The following is a 22145-nucleotide window of genomic DNA, read 5'->3' as shown; positions in this document are numbered from 1 at the left end:
TGGCCCTACAGTTCAGGATATTTGTTTGGATACTAGAACAATCCCAGGTGCAAACAGTCTCAAGGGAGGAACAGCTGTGAGCTTGGGGAGGAAGATAAGATCATGAGTTTCTGGCAAGAAAATCTTTCTCTGCAAGTCTTTAAAGAATGACAGATTTCCTCCCACAGGGACACTGAATACTTCAAAACTGCATGTTCCAATTGGAGAAATAGTTTCTGACCAAGATTTCTCAACCTTGGCCCTGTTGATATTGCAGCCTGGATGATTCATTACTGTGGGGGCTGTCCTGTGCATTAGAGGCTGTATAGGAGCATCCCTGACCTCTACCCACCCCCAGATGCCAGGAGTGCCCTCTACTCAGTCGTGACAACCAAAAATGTCCCCAGTTCAGTTCAGCCACTCAGTCGTGTCTGACTGTTTGCGACCCCATGAATCGCAGCACTCCAGGCCTCCCTGTCCATTACCAACTCCCGGAGTTCACTCAGACTCACGTCCATTGAGTCAGTGATGCCATCCAGCCATCTCATCCTCTGTTGTCTCCTTCTCCTCCTGCCCCCAATCCCTCCCAGCATCAGGGTCTTTTCAAATGAGTCAGCTCCTTGCATCAGTGGCCAAAGTATTGGAGTTTCAGCTTCAACATCAATCCTCCCAATGAACACTCAGGACTGATCACCTTTAGGATGGACTGGTTGGACCTCCTTGCAGTCCAAAGGACTCTCAAGAGTCTTCTCCAATAACACAGTTCAAAAGCATCAATTCTTTGGTGCTCAGCTTTCTTTATAGTCCAACTCTCACATCCATACATGACTACTGGAAAAACCATAGGCTTGACTAGACGGACCTTTGTTGGCATAGCAATGTCTCTGCTTTTTAATATTCTGTCTAGGTTGGTCATAACTTTCCTTCCAAGGAGTAAGCGTCTTTTAATTTCATGGCTGCAGTCACCATCTGTAGTGATTTTGGAACCCAGAAAAATAAAGTCTGACACTGTTTCCACTGTTTCCCCATCTATTTCCCATGAAGTGATGGGACCGGATGCCATGATCTTTGTTTTCTGAATGTTGAGCTTTAAGCCAACTTTTTCACTCTCCACTTTCACTTTCATCAAGAGGATTTTTAGTTCCTCTTCACTTTCTGCCATAAGGGTGGTGTCATCTGCATATCTGAGGTTATTGATATTTCTCCTGGCAATCTTGATTCCAGCTTGTGCTTCTTCCAGTCCAGCGTTTCTCATGATGTACTCTGCATATAAGTTAAATAAGCAGGGTGACAATGTACAGCCTTGACATACTCCTTTTCCTATTTGGAACCAGTCTGTTGTTCCATGTCCAGTTCTAACTGTTGCTTCCTGACCTGCATACAGGTTTCTCAAGAGGCAGGTCAGGTGGTGTGGTATTCCCATCTCTTTCAGAATTTTCCACAGTTTATTGTGATCCACACAGTCAAAGGCTTTGGCATAGTCAATAAAGCAGAAATAGATGTTTTTCTGGAACTCTCTTGCTTTTTCCATGATCCAGCGGATGTTGGCAATTTGATCTCTGGTTCCTCTGCCTTTTCTAAAACCAGCTTGAGCATCAGGAAGTTCACGGTTCACATATTGCTGAAGCCTGGCTTGGAGAATTTTGAGCATGTGAGATGAGTGCAACTGTGCAGTAGTCTGAACATTTTTTGGCATTGCCTTTCTTTGGGATTGGAATGAAAACTGACCTTTTCCAGTCCTGTGGCCACTGCTGAGTTTTCCAAATTTGCTGGCATATTGAATGCAGCACTTTCACAGCATCTTCTTTCAGAATTTGAAAGAGCTCAACTGGAATTCCATCACCTCCACTAGCTTTGTTCATAGTGATGCTTTATAAGGCCCACTTGACTTCACATTCTAGGATGTCTGGCTCTAGGTCAGCGATACACCATCGTGATTATCTGGGTCGTGAAGATCTTTTTGTACAGTTCTTCTGTGTATTCTTGCCACCTCTTCTTAATATCTTCTGCTTCTGTTAGGTCCATACCATTTCTGTCCTTTATCGAGCCCATCTTTGCATGAAATGTTCCCTTGGTATCTCTAATTTTCTTGGCGAGATCTCTAGTCTTTCCCATTCTGTTGTTTTCCTCTATTTCTTTACATTGATCGCTGAGGAAGGCTTTCTTATGTCTTCTTGCTATTCTTTGGAACTCTGCATTCAGATGCTTATATCTTTCCTCTTCTCCTTTGCTTTTGGCTTCTCTTCTTTTCACAGCTATTTGTAAGGCCTCCCCAGACAGCCATTTTGCTTTTTTGCATTTCTTTTCCATGGGGATGGTCTTGATCCCTGTCTCCTGTACAATGTCACAAACCTCATTCCATAGTTCATCAGGCACTCTATCTATCAGATCTATTTCTGACTTCCACTGTATAATCATAAGGGATTTGATTTACGTCATACCTGAATGGTCTAGTGGTTTTCCCTACTTTCTTCAATTTAAGTCTGAATTTGGTAATAAGGAGCTCATGATCTGAGCCACAGTCAGCTCCCAGTCTTGTTTTGCTGACTGTATAGAGCTTCTCCGTCTTTGGCTGCAAAGAATATAATCAATCTGATTTCGGTGTTGACCATCTGGTGATGTCCATGTGTAGAGTCTTCTCTTGTGTTGTTGGAAGAGGGTGTTTGCTATGACCAGTGCATTTTCTTGGCAAGACTGTATTAGTCTTTGCCCTGCTTCATTCCGTATTCCAAGGCCAAATTTGCCTGTTACTCCAGGTGTTTCTTGACTTCCTACTTTTGCATTCCAGTCCCCTATAATGAAAAGGACATCTTTTTTGGGTGTTAGTTCTAAAAGGTCTTGTAGGTCTTCATAGAACCGTTCAACTTCAGCTTCTTCAGTGTTACTGGTTGGGGCATAGACTTGGATTACTGTGATACTGAATGGTTTGCCTTGGAAATGAACAGGGATCATTCTGTCGTTTTTGAGATTGCATCCAAGTACTGCATTATGGACTCTCTTGTTGACCATGATGGCTACTCCATTTCTTCTGAGGGATTCCTGCCCGCAGTAGTAGATATAATGGTCATCTGAGTTAAATTCACCCATTCCAGTCCATTTTAGTTCACGACATTACCAAATGTCCACTGTGGGCCTGTTTGTCCCCAGCTGAGAAACACTCTTTTTGATTAACGGTGAGACAAAATCCATTGTTTCCTTACCTGCTCCCTTTAGCCACCCCTCTTCAGACTCTTGCAATTTCTTTTTTCCCCTCCTACCTTCCCCTTTCCTATTCTTTTCTGCTTAAGCCTTCATTGGAGGGTTTAATTTATATAACTCTCCAGTTGATAACATAATTGGGGTTGGAAACCACTGTTATTCATTGAATGTTTGTATCGCTCCCAAATTCACATGTAAAACATAATGCCCAAGGGGTGAAAGTATTTATTAATGGGATTAGTGCTCTTATAAAAGAGAACTCAGGATGCTCCCTACCCCCTTCTGCCATGTGAGGACATAGTAAGAAGTTGGCAGTCTGCAACCCAGAAGAGAGCCTTCACAGAATCCTACCATGCTGGTACCCTGATCATGTCCAGCTTCTGCAACTGTGAGAAACATATTTCTATTGTTTATAAGCTACCCAGTCTGTGGTATTTTGTTATAGTAGCCCAGATGGACTAAAACAACCACTAAACTAAATCTATTTAGTGTATCAATGCTGACTAATAGCTAGACAGCCTATAGCAATGGAGGCCAGAATGACCCCCAAAACAACTAACAAATGATATCATACTTTTGCATAGATAGCTGCTGCTGCTGCTGCTGCTGCTGCTGCTGCTAACTTGCTTCAGTCGTGTCCGACTCTGTGCAACCCCATAGACAGCAGCCCACCCGGCTCCCCCATCCCTGGAATTCTCCAGGCAAGAACACTGGAGTGGGTTGCCATTTCCTTCTCCAGTGCATGAAAGTGAAAAGTGAAAGTGAAGTCGCTCAGTCATATCCGACTCTTAGGACCCCATGGACTGCAGCCCAGCAGGCTCCTCCATCCATGGGATTTTCCAGGCAAGAGTACTGGAGTGGGGTGCCATTACCTTCTCCACATAGATAGCTACCCATCATCTACTTTTCTATAAAATTTCCTTCCTTATTCTATTCCTTTTTATTCCCCTGCACTCTTCATCCTTCCTATATTCACTCTCTATTCTGTCTTTCCTTTCTTTGTATCTACACTTTCTTGGGCATTTCTCAGCTCTTCTGATATTGTCCTTTCTAAAAGACTTATATAAGGGCACAGGAGCCTGAAAACCAAATGGCACATTTGGGAAACTGTATGTGACATAGGAGGGCCAGAGCTTAGGGAGCATGGGAGACAATAGCAGTGGTGAGGCAGAGGGGTCTACAGAGGTCAAATCATGAAGGATCTTATACAAGAAATAGAAGTAATAGAGCTTCATTTCAAAAACAGGAAAAAACACAGGAAATCAGAAACAAAAGTATATCTACAAATTCTCTCCCCCAAAGGTAGTAACTATTAAGATTTCCTTACATTTCTTTGGCGCTAGATCTCTGCACAGTAGGGATTTGAAGTGGGAATTGTTGCTTTTTTGTGTGTGGTGGGGGACAGCACATAGTTCTGGTTGTACTGCATATATGTATATGTATGTAAACATGAATTCTGGGTTTTGTTTCCCAACATGGAAAATCATGTATTGCCTTAGAAATTATCTGGTTAATGTGAACAGAACTGCTTTAAAAAATCAAATCTAGTAAAAAAGGAGTTTTTGAAAAATTATACAGGAGAGTCTCATAGGGAAAGGACAGTGAGTGCAACAAGGCCTAATGAGAGATGGAGCTCTTCTCGTTGCTGTTTTTTTCTGGGATCTCTCTTTCTCCCTGTATGCATGCTCTATTCTCAGATTTCATTCTTGATGGGGTGCTTTTGTATCTGTTTCCCTATTCAGTTCAATTCAGTTCAGTCGCTCAGTCCTGTCCGACTGTTTGTGACCCCATGAACCGCAGCATGCCAGGTCTCCCTGTCCATCACCAACTCCTGGAGGCCAGCCAAACCCATGTCCATTGAATCGGTGATGCCATCCAACCATCTCATCCTCTGTCCTCTCCTTCTCCTCCTGCCCTCAATCTTTCCCAGCATCAGGGCCTTTTCCAATGAGTCAGCTCTTCGCATCAGGTAGCCAAAGTATTGGAGTTTCAGTTTCAACATCAGCCCTTCCAATGAACACCCAGAACTGATCTCCTTTAGGGTGGACTGGTTGGATCTCCTTGCAGTCCAAGGGACTCTCAAGAGTCTTCTTCAACACCAAAGTTCAAAAGCATCAATTCTTCAGCACTCAGCTTTCTTTATAGTCCAACTCTCACATCCATACATGACCACTGGAAAAACCATAGCCTTGACTAGATGGACCTTTGTTGAAAAGTAATGTCTCTGCTTTTTAATATGCTGTCTAGGTTGATCATAACTTTCCTTCCAAGGAGTAAGTGTCTTTTAATTTCCTGGCTGCAATCACCATCTGCAGTGATTTTGGAGCCCAGAAAAATAAAGTCAGCCACTGTTTCCCCACTTATTTGCCATGAAGTGATGGGACCAGATGCCATGATCTTAGTTTTCTGAATGTTGAGCTTTAAGCCAACTTTTTCACTCTCCTCTTTCACTTTCATCAAGAGGCTCTTTAGTTCTTCACTTTCTGCCATAACGATGGTGTCATCTGCATATCTGAGGTTATTGATTTTTCTCCCAGCAATCTTGATTCCATTTTGTCCTTCTTCCAGCCCAGCGTTTCTCATGATGTACTCTGCATATAAGTTAAATAAGCAGGGTGACAATATACAGCCTTGACATACTCCTTTTCCTATTTGGAACCAGTCTGTTGTTCCACGTCCAGTTCTAACTGTTGCTTCCTGACCTGCATACAGGTTTCTCAAGAGGCAGATCAGGTGGTCTGGTATTCCCATCTCTTTCAGAATTTTCCACAGTTTATTGTGATCCACACAGTCAAAGGCTTTGGCATAGTCAGAAAAGCAGAAGTAGATGTTTGTTGGGAACTCTCTTGCTTTTTCGATGATCCAGCGGATGTTGGCAATTTGATCTCTGGTTCCTCTGCCTTTTCTAAAACCAGCTTGAACATCTGGAAGTTCACGGTTCACGTATTGCTGAAGCCTGGCTTGGAGAATTTTGAGCATTACTTTACTAGCATGTGAGATGAGTGCAATTGTGCGGTAGTTTGAGCATTCTTTGGCATTGCCTTTCTTTGGCATTGGAATGAAAACGGACCTTTTCCAGTCCTGTGGCCACTGCTGAATTTTCCAAATTTGCTGTCATATTGAGTGCAGCACTTTCACAGCATCATCTTTCAGGATTTGAAATCCTGTTTCCCTATTATGCTGCAATTCCAGCTCTGACTCAAAATGAGCTTACATCTTTGCTTTCCTAGCTGACAGGTTTCTAGGTCTAGATTTCTCAAAGAGAAGTCAACACACACACACACAGAGAAAGATGCATGAGGGAGAGAACATACGATTATCTCTGAGATTGGATGTCCAATTCTGGTCCAATGAACTGTGACTGCGAGAAGAGGGGAGTGAGTTTGGGAAGGTCATGGACAGAGATGCTCTGGCCAGGGCTGTGCAGAGAGACAAAGGTCGCATATCTAATATGCTTATGTGGTTAAAAATTCTTAATATTTTTATGACTTCATAATATTCCATGGAGCGAATGGACTAGAATCCTCGCATATTTGAATCTTCTCTCTTTTAGTCAGTGGATGAAGGAGATTGAGAATCATGGGTTGGAAGTTTTCCGGCTGAAGACTGAAAGTGTCAAACACCACTTTTTGTCACCCTTCACATTTCATTATCTAGAACTCAGTCACATGACCACATCTAATGGAAACTGTGACTGGGAAATGTAGTCTGTCTGTGTGCCCAAGAGAAAAGGAGAATATGGACGTTTATCAGGAGAAGAAAGTTTCTGCCTCAGGCCACATCTTTGATTTTGAGGCTAATATTTCAGAGGACAGCTGTGCCCTTTGCCAGTTTGTCTCTTAGAGAAACGTTATGCTGAATAGGCTAGAGTACTGATTTGAGAGGCATTCCTTTTGTTATCTTATGGCATTATAAAAAACATTATTGCCTTTATTATACATGTATGAGTAAGACTTTCAGAGAAATGAAAGCTAACAAAAGCAAATGTTGATCAACATCCTTTAAAAGTTGCACTCGAATGATCATCTAGATTTTTAACCTGAAGAGCTTAGTGGTAAACTCTTAGGCTCTGTCCTTATTATACTCCTTTGTATTTAGTTTGAAACACTTTTTCTTTAAAATAAAATGTTCTTGCTAATACAGATTACAATTCAATAAAAAGAAATGATACAGAAAAGTATACCATGTCAACTGGCTCATAAAATAAAAGAGTATAATACATATCTGAGGAAAACGAATATTAATAAAAAGGTAATTAAGGTATATAATACTCTGCCCACTACCTACTCCCCTAAAAAGAAAAATAAATAAGTAAGCCAACTAACTAGTGAAGACCAATTCTACAAAATCAGCAGGTTGCTCTGGTGAGTAAAATTGGGAATGGACTTTTAGCATTTGCAAAGGGAAATATAACTGAATTTCTTTACAAAATGAATGAATTTCTCTTAACTCCTAGTAAATTTGAGATCTGGTTTAATTTTAAATGTGTGCTCATAAATTTTGCCTAGTTCCCATGTTTGTTCCTATTTTAAAATGGTCCCTGGTGGGAAACGAAGTCTTGAAAACTGTGGGATGGTATCTTGTTATGCTTTCATGGAGAAGATGTATAAAATCATAAGAGGATTGAAAGTCTTACCTATCAGTAGCTTTCCAAATTGTTTCTAATTTGAAAGGATTACAGCTGTCACATCTTGGAACGTAAATTACCTTTAAAGATAAAGAGAATGAAAAATGGTAATTTTACTAATCTAAGTAATTAATTTTTGTATGCTGGCCATAGCCTTTTAATACAGGAACATTTACATTAATAGAAAATTCTAATTTGATATTTACCCTTCAAGGGGTGTAGAGTTTCTTAATATCAATTTTTAAATTAAAATTACATCTACAGAGCATGAATTTAACTTAGAGGAAGAGAATGATAGGATGACTTGGAAGGGCGTTATTATAAAGTGGAGCATAATTGTTTATTTTCATTTATTTTGGAGACTACTAAAGCATCTTGGTCAAACATTAGAGAATATGTAGTATTTTCTTTCTCTACCATTATATATATATATATATGTATGTATACACACGCACACACATATATATACATGTACGCCAGCCCTACTAACTCTAGCATCTCTCTAGATGTCCTTTTATAGACATGTTTAGTTTCTATACAGAAGTCTGTTACACTGTTGAATTAAAAACATTCTGATGTATTCTAAACAAAGAGACATGACAATTAGTTCACTTTCATAAGTATGTATTGTCCTAATATGTCAATTCTGTAATTAAAAGTCAAAATAAATATTCCTATAAAAACACATTCAGTGGAATAACAAGCTCATATATATTCATTTTGAAAAGAGAAATGCCACATGATCATGTGATTAGGAAGATTTTGTGATCTTAATGATTAGCATATCCTAAAGGAGATCAGTCCTGGGTGTTCATTGGAAGGACTGATGTTGAAGCTGAAACTCCAGTACTTTGGCTGCCTGATACAAAGAACTGACTCATTTGGAAAGACTCTGATGCTGGGAGGGATTGGGGGCAGGAGGAGAAGGGGACGACAGAGGATGAGATGGCTGGATGGCATCACTGACTCGATGGATATGAGTCTGAGTAAACTCCAGGAGTTGGTGATAGACAGGGAGGCCTGGTGTGCTGCGGTTCATGGGGTCACAAAGAGTCAGACACAACTGGGCAACTGAACTGAACTGAATGATTAGCATTAGGAATGAAATCAGAGATGTCATATTAGTATGTGCATAGTGGTTAAGTAGATGGATTTCATTGTTCATGCATAGAGTTTAAAGTATTTATTGAGATAATTCCCTGGTAGTCCAGTGGTTAGGCCTCCATGCTTCCACTGCCCCAGGTGCCCGGGTTGGATCCCTGGTCAAAGAACTAAGATCTCGCATGTGGCCAAAAAGAAATGTATTTGTTGAGCACCACTTGTTTGTTAGGCATGATTCTATGTAGATTGTATTCCAGTAATCAAAAAAACTGAAGTAGATTCCCAATTCTATCATTTACCAGTTGCATGACTTTGGAAATTTACTTAAACTTAGCAGCTGAAACTCAGCTTTCTCAACTATGACATGTGGATAATATAGATGGGGTAAAAGTGGAAATAGTGACAGACTTTATTTTCTTGGGCTCCAAAATCACTGTGGACAGTGACTGCAGCCATGAAATTAAAAGACACTTGCTCCTTGGAAGGAAAGATATGACAAACCTAGATAATGTATTAAAAAGCAGAGACATCACTTTGCTGACAAAGGTCTGTATAATCAAAGCTAAAGTTTTTCCAGTGATAAGCTTTCATTTTATTTTCACAATCTAAAAGAAACAAACAAGTCAAAGAAATAGTTGAGTCACATCTCATCTCAGTTTGAGACATTTGAGTAAGGAAAGATTTGTTAATAAAAATATGAATAATTAGAAATAATTGGAGAAGGAAATGGCAACCCACTCCAGTGTTCTTGCCTGGAGAATACCAGGGATGGGGAAGCCTGGTGGGCTGCCGTCTATGGGGTCGCACAGAGTCAGACACAACTGAAGCGACTTAGCAGCAGCAGTAGCAGCAAGGCATAAGGAGCAATATCAAAAATAAACAAGTGGGGCTACATCAAAGTAAAAAACTTCTTTAGAGCAAAAGAAGTCAACAGAGTGAAAAGACAACCTATGGAATGGGAAAAAATATTTGCAAACCATATATCTGGAAAGGGTATAGTATCCAAAATATATAAAATCTCATAGAACTCAATAGCAAAGCTAAATAAATAAATAACCCGCCCCTAAAGAAGAAGAAGAAGAAAAAAATAATCCAGTTAAGAATAGGCAAAGACCTACATTTTTGAAAAATAAAAGACATAAAGTAAGCAACAGGTATATGAAAAGATGTTCATCATCTTTAGTCATCAGGGAAATGCAAACCAAAATCACAATGAGGTATCACCTCATGCCTGTTAGAATGACCACATCGTCAACAAGACAATAGACAAGAACTGCTGGCAAGGATGTGAAGAAGACTATTGTACACTGTTGGTGGGGTTGTAAACTGGTACAGCCATGTGGAAACAGTATGGTAGTTCCTCAAAAACTTAAAAATAGAACTACATATGATCAGCAAGCCTACTTCTAGAAATATAGCCAAAAGAAAGCAAAACACTAACTCCAAAATATATCTATACCCCCATATTCACAGCAGCATTATTTATGATAGCCAAGACGTAAAAACCACTGACGTCCATCGATGGATGAATGGACAAAGAAGATGTGGTATTTACACTCAGTGGATTATTACTAGGCCGTGAAAAAAAAATGAACAAATCCCGCTGTTTGTGACTCATGGATTAACTTTGAGGGCATTATTCTAAGTAGAATAAGTCAGACAGAGAAAGATTAATGCTGTATGATCTCAATTGCATGTGGAATTTTAAAAAAAATTCAAACTCAGATGAGATATAGTTATGATTGATTCACATTGTATGACAGAAACCAGCACAACATTGTAAAGCTATTATCCTCCAATTATTAAAAAAAAAAAAAAAACAGTGATCAATGGCAAAAAACTATTACTTAGTTAAACCTTAAAATATTTTTTCTTTTAAAAAATTTTGTTAAGCGATTAAATATTTTAATCAAAGGTATTCTCATGTATAATATCATATATGAAACGAGTCGCCAGTCCAGGTTCGATGCACAATACTGGATGCTTGGGGCTGGTGCACTGGGACGACCCAGAGGGATGGTATGGGGAGGGAGGAGGGAGGAGGGTTCAGGATGGGGAACACATGTATGCCTGTGGCAGATTCATTTTGATCTATGGCAAAACCAATACAATATTGTAAAGTTAAAAAATAAAATAAAATAAAAATAATAAAACAAAACAAAACAAAAAAAAAAGAAATAATTGCTGTGAATGATAATTGTCCTTTCACATTCAGGAATGCAAGAGATTATTTTCTCACAAGTGAAACAGTTATTTTAGAGTCCCCAAGCCTCATTCTTTCTGTACAGGGAATCAAGATCCTTTTAGAAGAAGCAAAAACATCTTTCAAATCAATATTTATTCAATGAGTACCTTTGAAGTATGAGACAGGAATGTAAAAATTAAGACTAGGTCTCTGCCCTTAGCGAATATACAGTCCAGAGGCAACTGATGAGGTAGGGCAGATATTACTTCTGATTAACAGGCAAGAGGAAATAATAGCCACCAAAAAAAAAAAAAAGATTTCTAAAGATCTCTCCCATTAGCAACAAGCTACCTCACTTGGAAAATCACAAGAATGCTGATCTAGATCATAGAATATTACCATTTAAGAATAGATTATAGGACTTCCCTGGTGGTATGGTAGATAAGAATCCACCTGGCAACACAGGGGAAATGGTTCAGTTCCTGGTCCAGGAGGATTCCATGTGCCATGGGGCAAACTAAGGCCATGTGCCACAACTGTTGAGCTGTGGCTGTTCAGTAGTTGTTCTGCAACTACTGAAGCCCATGGGCCTGGAGTCCGTGCTCTACAGAAAGAGAAGCCATTGCAGTCAGAAGCTCTTGCACCACAATGAAGATCAATCAATAAATAAGTAAAATAATAAACCAGTCATCTCAAATTAAAAAAAAATAGATTATAGAACCAAGGCTTAAACTTAGAAAAATTAAGGTTTAGATAATGCGTTGGCCACAAAGTTTGTTAAAATGCAAACAAACTTTGTGGCCAACCCAATAGATGCGTGCGTGCATGCTAAGTCACTTCAGTCATGTCCTACTCTTTGCAACCCTATGGACTGTAGCCTGCCAGGCTCCTCTGTCCATGGGGTTCTCCAGGCAAGAATACGGGAGTGAGTTGCCATGCCCACCTCCAGGGGATCTTCCTGACCTAGGGATTGAACCTGCCTTTCCTGTGATTCCTGCATTGTAGGTGGATTCTTTACCGCTAAGCCACCAGGAAAGCCCAATCCATAGATATCCTGACACTATTTAAAAAAAAAAAAAAAACTGTTAAAAACTATGAAAACATGGAGAGACTATAGACTTCTTTATGAACACTTGCATATAAGGTTTGAATGGGACATATGGACAGGGTGGCCTAAAATTTGAAAGAAAAGACCCTAGAAACAAATAAATTGAAATCTACTTTTACATAGCTGTTAATAAAAAAAAAAATGTTACCCTAAGACGTTGTCCAAGCTAATAATACCATTTAGGCTCAAACAGAGTTTGGATCTATTTATCCTAAAAAGGAGTATCAAGAATAGGCTATTATGTAAAAACTAGAGATGTTGAGGTTGGTATCTTGCCAGTAATCACACTTTGCCACAAAACAACATGAAATATTCTTGTCAGAGAGGAAAATGGGGCTGACCCAGCATGCCATTTTCTTTTATTTTCTCATGTTTTTGAAGGCATAAGAATAAATATCTGTGAATACACATTTCTCCAAATAGGATATGAAGAACAGCCAACAAGCACATGAAAAGACACTCAACATCACCAGTCATCAAAGAAATACAAATCAATACCGTGATGAAGTGTCACCTCATACCCATTAGGATGGCTATCATCAGAAAGACAAGAAATAACAAGTGTTAGCAAGGATGTGGAGAAATGGAACTCTGCACTGTTGGTGGGAATGTAAAATGATACAACTACTATGGAGAACAGTATGGAGATTTCCTGTAAAAATAAAAATAGAGCTGGCACATGATCCAGCACTCTCAATTTGGGATATATATTCAAAAGAATAGAAAGCAGGATCTCAGAGATATTTGCATGCCCATGTTCATAGCAGCATTATTCACAGTAACCAACAGGTGGAAGCAACCCAAGTGTTCATCAATGGATGAATGGCCAAACAAATAGCGATATATACATGCAATTAGTCAGCCTTGAAAAGGAAGGAGATCCAGTCACATAGTTAAAGCTAGAGAATATCATGTTAAGTGAAATGTCACAAAAAGACAAATATTTAATGATTCTACTTACATGAAGTATATAAAATAGTCAAATTTGAGGAAAAAAATTAGAATGGTGGTTACCAGAGGCTGAGGAGATTGGGGAAAGAGGAGTTGTTTAATGGGTTTAGAGTTTCACATGCGCAAGATGAAGTAGTTTTGGAGATCTGTTTCACCATAATGGGAATATACTTAATACTACTGAACTATACACTCTAAAATGGTATAGGGTAGTAAATTTTGTATTTTGTGTTTTTGTATCACAATGAAAAATGCATTTTATAATTTTTAAAAAGAGTAAATATCTAAATTCCACTACCATATCTGAATGTGATTTGGCCCTAATAACTTGACTCAAGACCTTTTCATTGCAGTCTTCCTCTTTATTATTTTTTTAAAAATCAACCTCAGCTTTTAACTGGCAGTAAGTTAAATTCCTTCTTCTGGGTAAAAAAATGAGTCTAATGCTTGTAACTAAGTGAATGCAGGTTTGGAAACTCGTCTCCTAAGTATGTTTACAAGATGTAAAAGGAGAAATTCACTGGTTATTTATGCATCTGTTGTTAGAAAGCTGTAGATTTCTGTTTATTTCCTATAGAATTTCAAGTGCCACATTAAATCACATCATTTAGTGCTAACAGATACCCTCAGAATTATGTTGTATGTAGGGTTTAAAAAGAGATAGTACATTTTCCCCCTTTAAAATCCTTACAGGAGCATTTATTATATTCCCATTTACCACCACTGAGTCTCATCAGTCTTAAAGATATTTTTTTCAATTTCCTTATATGCCCATTTCCTTTTGGCAATATCTTGCTTTTCCTTTTTAAATTTGAAGTTGAATATTAAAACAGATGCAAAGGAGAGTACTACTTACACATAAACTCTTGAACTGCATTTTTATCATTTCCTCTGTGGAAAAAAACCCAATTGTATGAAATTGATAGCAACATTTTAGTATATCCTCAGGTCCCCTGGGAAAAGCAATGTGCTTAGACAGATGATCTGATTTTATGAGCACATAGCTGAAGTCTAGCACTGTGCATTTGTCTTTATGCTCCTACTTTTTTCAGGGACTATGAAAACACATTAGGCAGTAGTTTTGCTTTCCAACAATGGACTGCAAAGCCTTTGACAATACATAGCATTTGCATTGCTGTTTTTCATGATGCACATCAAAGTATAGATCACTTTCAGCAGAGACTCTTAATCTCAGCTTGTTAATAAGAAAACAGGAACCTTAGTACCAGAACTCATTTTATTATCTACCCTCACCAAGGACTGTGATTTGGATTCCACTCAAATATGAATTAGTTTAAATGTTGCTCTGCTGCGACTGTTGAATTTATTCATTATGCTGTAATATTTTACTTATGAAACTGCATTTGGAAATCCTTTGGTATATATCAAGATGAAATTACAGTGCTCAGGAATATTGATTATTGCTTGTAATTGCCATCATAATAGCCAACAATTCTCTGTCTTTCTTTGTCTTTCTTCTACCTCTTAATGATATACCAAACCAAATCAATATCCAACATATGGGGCCACTTATGTTGTCTCAAAAATTCAATTGTTCTTCATAAATATGCAGAGGATCAAAGATTTTATCTCCAAACATTGAATAAAAAAGCCCCATACTGCTAGATTTCTCTTCTATTCCATAGGAGCTTATTTGAGTGTTGCTGTATATGATCAATTATATGCAAGTGATGTTTTATCACCTCCAGAGTAACTACAAGTTGTGATAGGGAGATGGGGAGGCTTCTCCACTCTGCTGTTTACAAAGTGCTATACTTTCCCTCACTAGTATATTAGATGGTCACAGAAAACATAGGCTGGGAGAGATAAGACATCAAAGAAGAAATCTACCTCCTTATGACATGAAGGTGATTATTTCAGGGACTAATGAGGAAGTACAATCAAATGAAAGAAACCTAATGCTATGAGTCACTTTTTCAATAAAATGTATTTAATCTTATTTCTGCTACGTACTGTTTTTCCATTCTAGGGATACATTCAGTGCTTTTAAAAGCAGCAATAATTCCTTTACAGTCCTGATGACCGAACACTAGCTTCTCTCTAATGGTCCCCCATTCATTCAAAACAATTAAGATGGTCTTTAAAACTTACTGTGAGAACATGTGACCTACAGAAAAAAAATAGATATGTATTATGTAGTACTGTTTGAACAGATTGTGTTTGGTTAGCTTGGGTCAGTTAATCCAAATTAGAACTCTGTGGTGATTCCATGAAGACTGGTTGGCAGGTAGCACAGGGCAATGGAAATATACTATTTTACAAGTCCCCAATTCATTCATGCCATTAGCTGCTGATGTTTCTTTTAAGTAATCCACTTTTATTCTCTGGGCCTCCATTTATATCTGCAGAATGAGCATGTTTAGCTGCTAGATGATTTCTGAGATCCTTTCTAACTGATTCTATAGCCATCATTCTCATGTTTTTCCCTCGGGTACCAAAGGCAACAGGGTAAAAATGTGGCTCAATTCAGTATCATCCACATGACCAAATGAACACAGAGCATGCTTCTTCTGTGATGTACAAGGCCTGGGTTCAAATTTTCTTGTGTCCACTAACTGCAGAACCCTGGTGTGGTGTGCTATAATGTCGTAGTTAGGATCAATGGCTCTAGAGCCAGATTTCTTGGGCTTGAAAGTCCGCTTTACCAGTTACTAGGTGTTGGACTGTGGACAAATTACTTAACCTCTCTGTGTGTTGGTTTTCTCACCTGTAAATGTAAATGCTTACTCTAATGGGGTTGTTGTGAAGCTTAAATTATATAATGCTTTATGAATTAATTAGAATAATGTCTGGCACAAATAAGCACTTAATGAATGTTACCTCATTATGATAAGACCCTTATCATCATATCATTTTGCTGTTATCATACCACTTTGCTCCTATTAAACCTCTTTTGGTCTCTGTTTCATCATCTGTAAGATTACAATAATAATATCAACCCCACAGACATATTAGGATCAAAATATTGCATATAAAGTACCTAATTTGGCACCTGACATTTCTAGGCACTCAATAAATCATGCACATAAATAGAACCAACTGTGCCTGTGGTTGGTGTTAGTCACTGCATTCTTTCCACCCATCCCACTCCCTATCTTTTCGATACTAGTTACAAGAAAAAATATAAGCTCAAGGCAGAAAATTTTAAAGAAATAAGCCTACTATCCAAAGGTAACACAAATTATTATTTTTCCATGAGCATATCTTTTATTTTAAAAATTGTATTGCCCACCTTGTTTTGAAACCTACATGATTTTACTTGATGATCTGTAAACACTTTTTCTAGTGAATATTCTTTTACAATTAAATTTGTAATGGTTGTATAGTATTCTCTGTATTTATAAAATAATATTAATGAACATCCGAGTGTTTATCTTGTGCTGTTATAAATAACACTGCAATATACATTGTCATACACATCATTTCCTAAGGAGAAATTCCTGTAGGCATAATTTTTGGACAAAGAATATGCATCTTTTAAGCCTTTTGTTATAGAAAGCCAATTATCTTCCAGAAAGTCTTGTGAATCTCCACTCCCCTCAGCAATCCTGCCCTTTAAATACCATTTATCCTCATAAACTAAAGCAAAACTCTAATGTGGACAGTTTCATTAACTGACATGTGGACAGTTATTTTTTTCATTTAAACGTACGTGCTTTCATTCTTTAAAAATGGAAGCTAGAAATCAGTTTTCAAATATTCCTAATGATGAGCGTTATGTGACATGTACAAGGTGATGTTGTCTCTTTGTTCAGTAGAAGGGTCTTGTGAAGTATTACATTAACATGTGGCAACAGAATGTTTTCTAGTTAGCAGTGTGTTTTACTGCCCTAGGCTGAAGAGTAGAGTAGTAGATTGAGGACTTTGGAGCTGGAATGGCCAGGGATCCTATTATGGCTTTGTTATTCTTTTACTAGGTGGATTTAAGCAAGTTACTTAACCTCTTTAGGCCTCCATTTCTTAAATACACCATGAAGATAATAATATAGCCTATTCCATATGAGTGAATATTAACTGAGAGAATGAGTGTTTAACACAATGCATGGTACTTAGCACTTGGTAAGGGTAAAGTATTACGCAAAATCATTTTCATGCCAACTGCTTCCATGTGAATGTATCACTACTGTTTATGAAATATCCATATTACAATAGTCATGAGCTGTCAATAAACATCCTTTAGTAAATCAAACATGACAGCAGTATGAAGTTCTGGGACAGGTAAAATTAATGCAGGGTAGGAAAAAAAAATGCAAACTAGCAGTTGCCTCTGGGGATTAGAGACAGAGATTTACTTAGAAAGACAGGACACTTCCTGGGGTGACGGAAATGTTCTGTATCTTCACAGGGCTTTGGGTTGCACAGGTGATTGCATTTGTTAGGTCACAGAAAAGTTACACTGCAAATTTGTGCATTTAATTGTGTATAGTTTTTAAATTGAAATATATTTACTTATAACAGTGTATAAGTTTGTGTACACCATATTGAATTGATATTTTTATATTGCAATACCATTGTCATCTGTAGTATTAGCTAACATCTCTATCACATAATTATTCTTACTTTTTGTATTGGGAATAATTAAGATCTACCACCTTAGCATCTTTTATTTTTTTTTACATTATTATTGTCTATAACAATACTGTGCACTAGATCTCCAAGACTTGTTTCTCTGCTAGTTGCAAGTTTGTAGCCTTAAACATCCCCCCATCCCCACTTATCAGCCCTTGGTAACCAATACTCTGCTCTTTGTTTTTACCAGTTCATGTACGGACCTCAAGGATCTTATGCTGTGAGATAAATCAGAGAAAGAAATACTGTAGGATATCACTCATATGTGGAATCTAAAAAACTCAAACTCATTGTGTATAAATTTTACATTAAAAATCTATAAGAACTTATTGAACTCTAGATAATAATATAAAATTTAAAATATGTCAAGAGAAGTGTACTGATGTATGCAGCTTATTTTGAAATGCTTACAAATGAAATAAAAAATGAGATGTTTTTAAAAAAGATGGATTAAGACAGGAATGGTGAGATGGATAAAAATGTGATAAAGTGAATATAATCATATGTTAAGTATAGAATCTAGTTCACAAGTATATGTGTGGTTTTGTTTTTTTATTTTTAAAAATATTTATTTGATAATCATCTTTTAAAATTTAAATCTAGTATTTTTAAGACCAGTGCTGCTCAACTGGAGATACACATTAAACTTACCTAGGATGTTTTATTAAAATATACTTGCTTAGGACCTAGTCCAGATTTACTGAATTTCTTCACTTGATATTCTCTGGAGTAGATGTATGTTTGTTATAAAAATTCTTTGCTTTAGCTGTATGTTTGGCAATTTTTGTAATAAAATATTAGGTGAAAATGTGTCTGTGAAAGCTAGTCTCTAAATACTGGCCTCTGGGCCATTCATATTATCAAAATGCCTGATGATACTTCTCCTCCTGTTCTTGCGTATTATATTAAATGAAAGGGAACGGTATAGTGAATGCCACCAAATGTGGAAGGGTAATGCTCAGAGATTGAGAATCTCATTAGTCAAAAATTCAGGAACAGAAGATCTCTTTCTTCCTTTTAAAAATCTAAAATAGGAAGACAAAAAGAAGACCACCATGGGCATTGTGGAGTTAAGTGTTAGGTATATGAAAATGTTGTTGAGTTCTTCCTAGTTCCCTTTTGCTTTATTGTAGCATGATTGTTTAATGGGGTTTATGTTTCTGTAGCAAGTGGCTTTGGTTTTGATAGCCCAAATTTTTGTTTCTTTTCTGCAGGCATTTCCTATTCAAGCACGGATCTGGTTCCTCGGCCATCTTTAGTGCAGCCAGTCAGAACTACCCACTGACATCCAATACTGTGTACTCGCCTCCTCCCAGGCCACTTCCTCGAAGCACCTTTTCCAGACCTGCCTTTACCTTCAGCAAACCCTACAGGTGCTGCAATTGGAAGTGCACAGCCTTGAGTGCCACTGCAGTCACAGTGACTCTGGCCTTGTTACTAGCCTATGTGATTGGTAAGCCCTTTTTGCCATGCTTCACTTTTCTTCTTCATCAAAATCTGGTTTTGCTTGTGCTGGAGTTGGGAGTGAGGGGTTTCTTTCTATACTCTCTGACCTACAAATTTGAACTAAGGCTTAGTATTACAAATAACAAATAGATTTCTAATTCGGTTTTTTTGGTACTTCCTAACCTTAAATACTGCTGAGGAGGGTAAGAACTGCTCTTTGAGAAGAAATATTTATACTACTAACACAGTCTTATTGATTGCAATTACTGTAGTTAACCATTTTCCCTTCAATTAGAAGGTTGTTATGGTATTCTCATTAGAAGTCATAAGTACCAATCTACAGTAGCTTCTTAAATTATAGTTAAAAAATAATACTGCTACTGAATTTTCAGGTAGCAATTTCATTAAAGTAGTAGTTATTTGGAAGCTATTGGAAAATCTAGGGCATAATTTCTTTCCAAGGATGTGGAATTTTACACTGGGACTAAAAAAATGTCTTCTTATTTTCACTCGGTAAATGGCGGCAAAATTGTGTGGTTACTGTGTTTGCAATGATAAAGGAGAAAATAGTAGTGAGGCACACTTTCTACCTTTAAGAAAAATATTCTTCTTCTTGAGGCATCTTGATTAAAGTCACCCTTTGTGTGTGTGTGTGTGTGCGCACGCGTGTGTGCGTGCGTGCACTCACATGCTCAATGACTAAGTCGTGTCTGACTCTTTGCAACTCCACGGACTGAAGCCCGCCAGGCTCCTCTGTCCCTGGGATTTCCCCAGGCAAGAATACTAGAGTGGGTTGCCATTTTCTTCTCCAGGGGGTCTTCCCAAATTAGAGTTCGAACCCGTGTCTCCTGCATTGCAGGCATATTCTTTATCACTGAGCCACTTGGGAAGCCCCCAAGTCACCCTTTCTCAATAGCAAGTCATATTGATTTTTCTGGATGACATTTTAATTTGACTGAACATTAATTTCCTTGTTTGAGTGCTTTTGTGGTCTAAAATGTAAATTAACTTAAGAAATATGTATTTTGTGGAAGCAGTATTCCTAGAAGACTAACATATGATGGTAGAAAAAAAATTCTTTCTAAGTATGTCACTCATATCTTCCTTTCAAGTTTAGCCTGATTTCCTAATTGAAGGGGAATTATCCAGAAAGATATATTGAATATGATTCTGAGAGATAGATAAAAAAGGAATTTAGAGTTTCTTCTAATTATAAAAAAGTAAGTTTTGTTGAGTCTGGTTTATTAAAAATGTGAACAATAAGAAAGTTCTCATGACCAGTTTTTATGTCATAGAACAAAGGATAGTAAGTAAGCAAATATATTTTGTAGGGGAGTCACTGATAATGTCAGCAATATAAGATCACAGCCTATATTGATGTTCATGATTACCTCTTTTCTATTTTCATTGTACAATCTGAATATATTGAACAATGCTTCTATTAGATGTGGATAATATTAACCTATAAGATCAAAAATACATCCTTTATCTCAGACAATTTAGGACAACTCAGTATGAACATTTATTTAGATTGTAATAACGTTTAATGAGGAATGATGCGGAAGGAATAGAGGTCTGAGATGAGAAAGTACTGTAATATAAACAGGATTTTAATATGGTATCATTCAAATCAAGGAATAATTTGACAAGTTTAAATACATTAGAGGCCCTTTAAAATGTCCTTGTTCAATTATGAGACCAATTTTTATCTTATAGGTTATCTTCTTTTAGCTTTTACTGTACAAAGAGATGATATTTTAGACATAAGACTCTACATTTGGAATAAACAAATCCAAGTTCTTTATTAATAGATTTATACTCTGTCCAAACCTATGTTTCTATTTAAATTTTTTACATGCCCACTTATATAAAAATTGTATTATACATTCTGAGCCTTGTTTAATTAGATTATACATTCATTTCAGATGTGAAAATGAAATGTTTCAGTTATTTCAAGGACTGCCATTTTCATAGGGTAAACAGTGGCATATATTAATATATTTAATATGACAACAAGGCAATACAGTACAATGGTCATGAACAAGGATATTCAGACCTCTGCCACTTCTTACGCACATTATCTTTGGCAAATTATTTACCCTTTTAAGGCCTCCATTTTCTCATCTGTAAAATTGTCCTAAAACACTACCTGTAACATAGGGTTGTCATCTAATTAAAGGAGTTAATATATCTAAAGAACTTGGAAGACTGCCTAAAACATAGTGAAGTGAAAGTTGCTCAGTTGTGTCCGACTCTGCAACCCCATTGACTATACAGTCCATGGAATTCTCCAGGCCAGAATACTGGAGCGGAAAGCCTTTCCCCTCTCTAGGCAATCTTTCCAACCCAGGGATCAAACCCAAGTCTCCTGCATTGCAGGCAGACTCTCTACCAGCTGAGCCATATAAGTATGTCATAAATGTTAAATATTATTATTGCTGTTGTTACCATTCAGTTCAGTTCAGTCGCTCAGTCGTGTCCGACTCTTTGAGACCCCATGAATCGCAGCACGCCAGGCCTCCCTGTCCATCACCAACTCCGGGAGTTCACCCAGACTCATGTGCATTGAGTCGGTGATGCCATCCAGCCATCTCATCCTCTGTCATCCCCTTCTCCTCCTGCCCTCAATCCCTCCCAGCATCAGGATCTTTTCCAATGAGTCAATTCTTCGCATAAGGTGGCCAAAGTATTGGAGTTTCAGCCTCAGCATCAGTCCTTCCAGTGAATACCCAAGACTGATCTCCTTTAGGATGGCCTGGTTGGATCTCCTGGCAGTCCAAGGGACTCTCAAGAATCTTTTCTAACACCACAGTTCAAAAGCATCATCTTTATAATTACTACTCACTGTTAACATTCACTGTTTCTCAGAGTTAACTGTTTTATTCATGGCTGTATCCCAGCTCCACAAACACTGCCTGGCACATAGCAACTCTGTGCATAAAAGTTACTGAAAAAAAAAA

At 37.7% G+C, this 22145-nt stretch overlaps 1 protein-coding gene across 6 annotated transcripts in view; it reads left to right on the top strand.

Moving 5' to 3' along the window:
- TENM1 (teneurin transmembrane protein 1) overlaps window positions 1-22145 on the top strand; it is a 916085-nt gene that overhangs the window by 514060 nt on the left and 379880 nt on the right. For all 6 annotated transcript variants that reach the window (XM_005227449.5, XM_059883262.1, XM_059883266.1 and 3 more), the window contains one exon: window positions 18954-19192. In XM_005227449.5, the coding sequence (XP_005227506.2) occupies window positions 18954-19192 (239 nt within the window). The remainder of the gene's footprint in view (window positions 1-18953; window positions 19193-22145) is intronic.

The sequence above is a fragment of the Bos taurus genome, chromosome X (assembly GCF_002263795.3).
Source record: "Bos taurus isolate L1 Dominette 01449 registration number 42190680 breed Hereford chromosome X, ARS-UCD2.0, whole genome shotgun sequence".
Taxonomy (NCBI): Eukaryota; Metazoa; Chordata; class Mammalia; order Artiodactyla; family Bovidae; genus Bos; species Bos taurus.
Note: the sequence above shows the minus strand (reverse complement) of the source record. Positions and strands in the feature narration are given on the sequence as shown.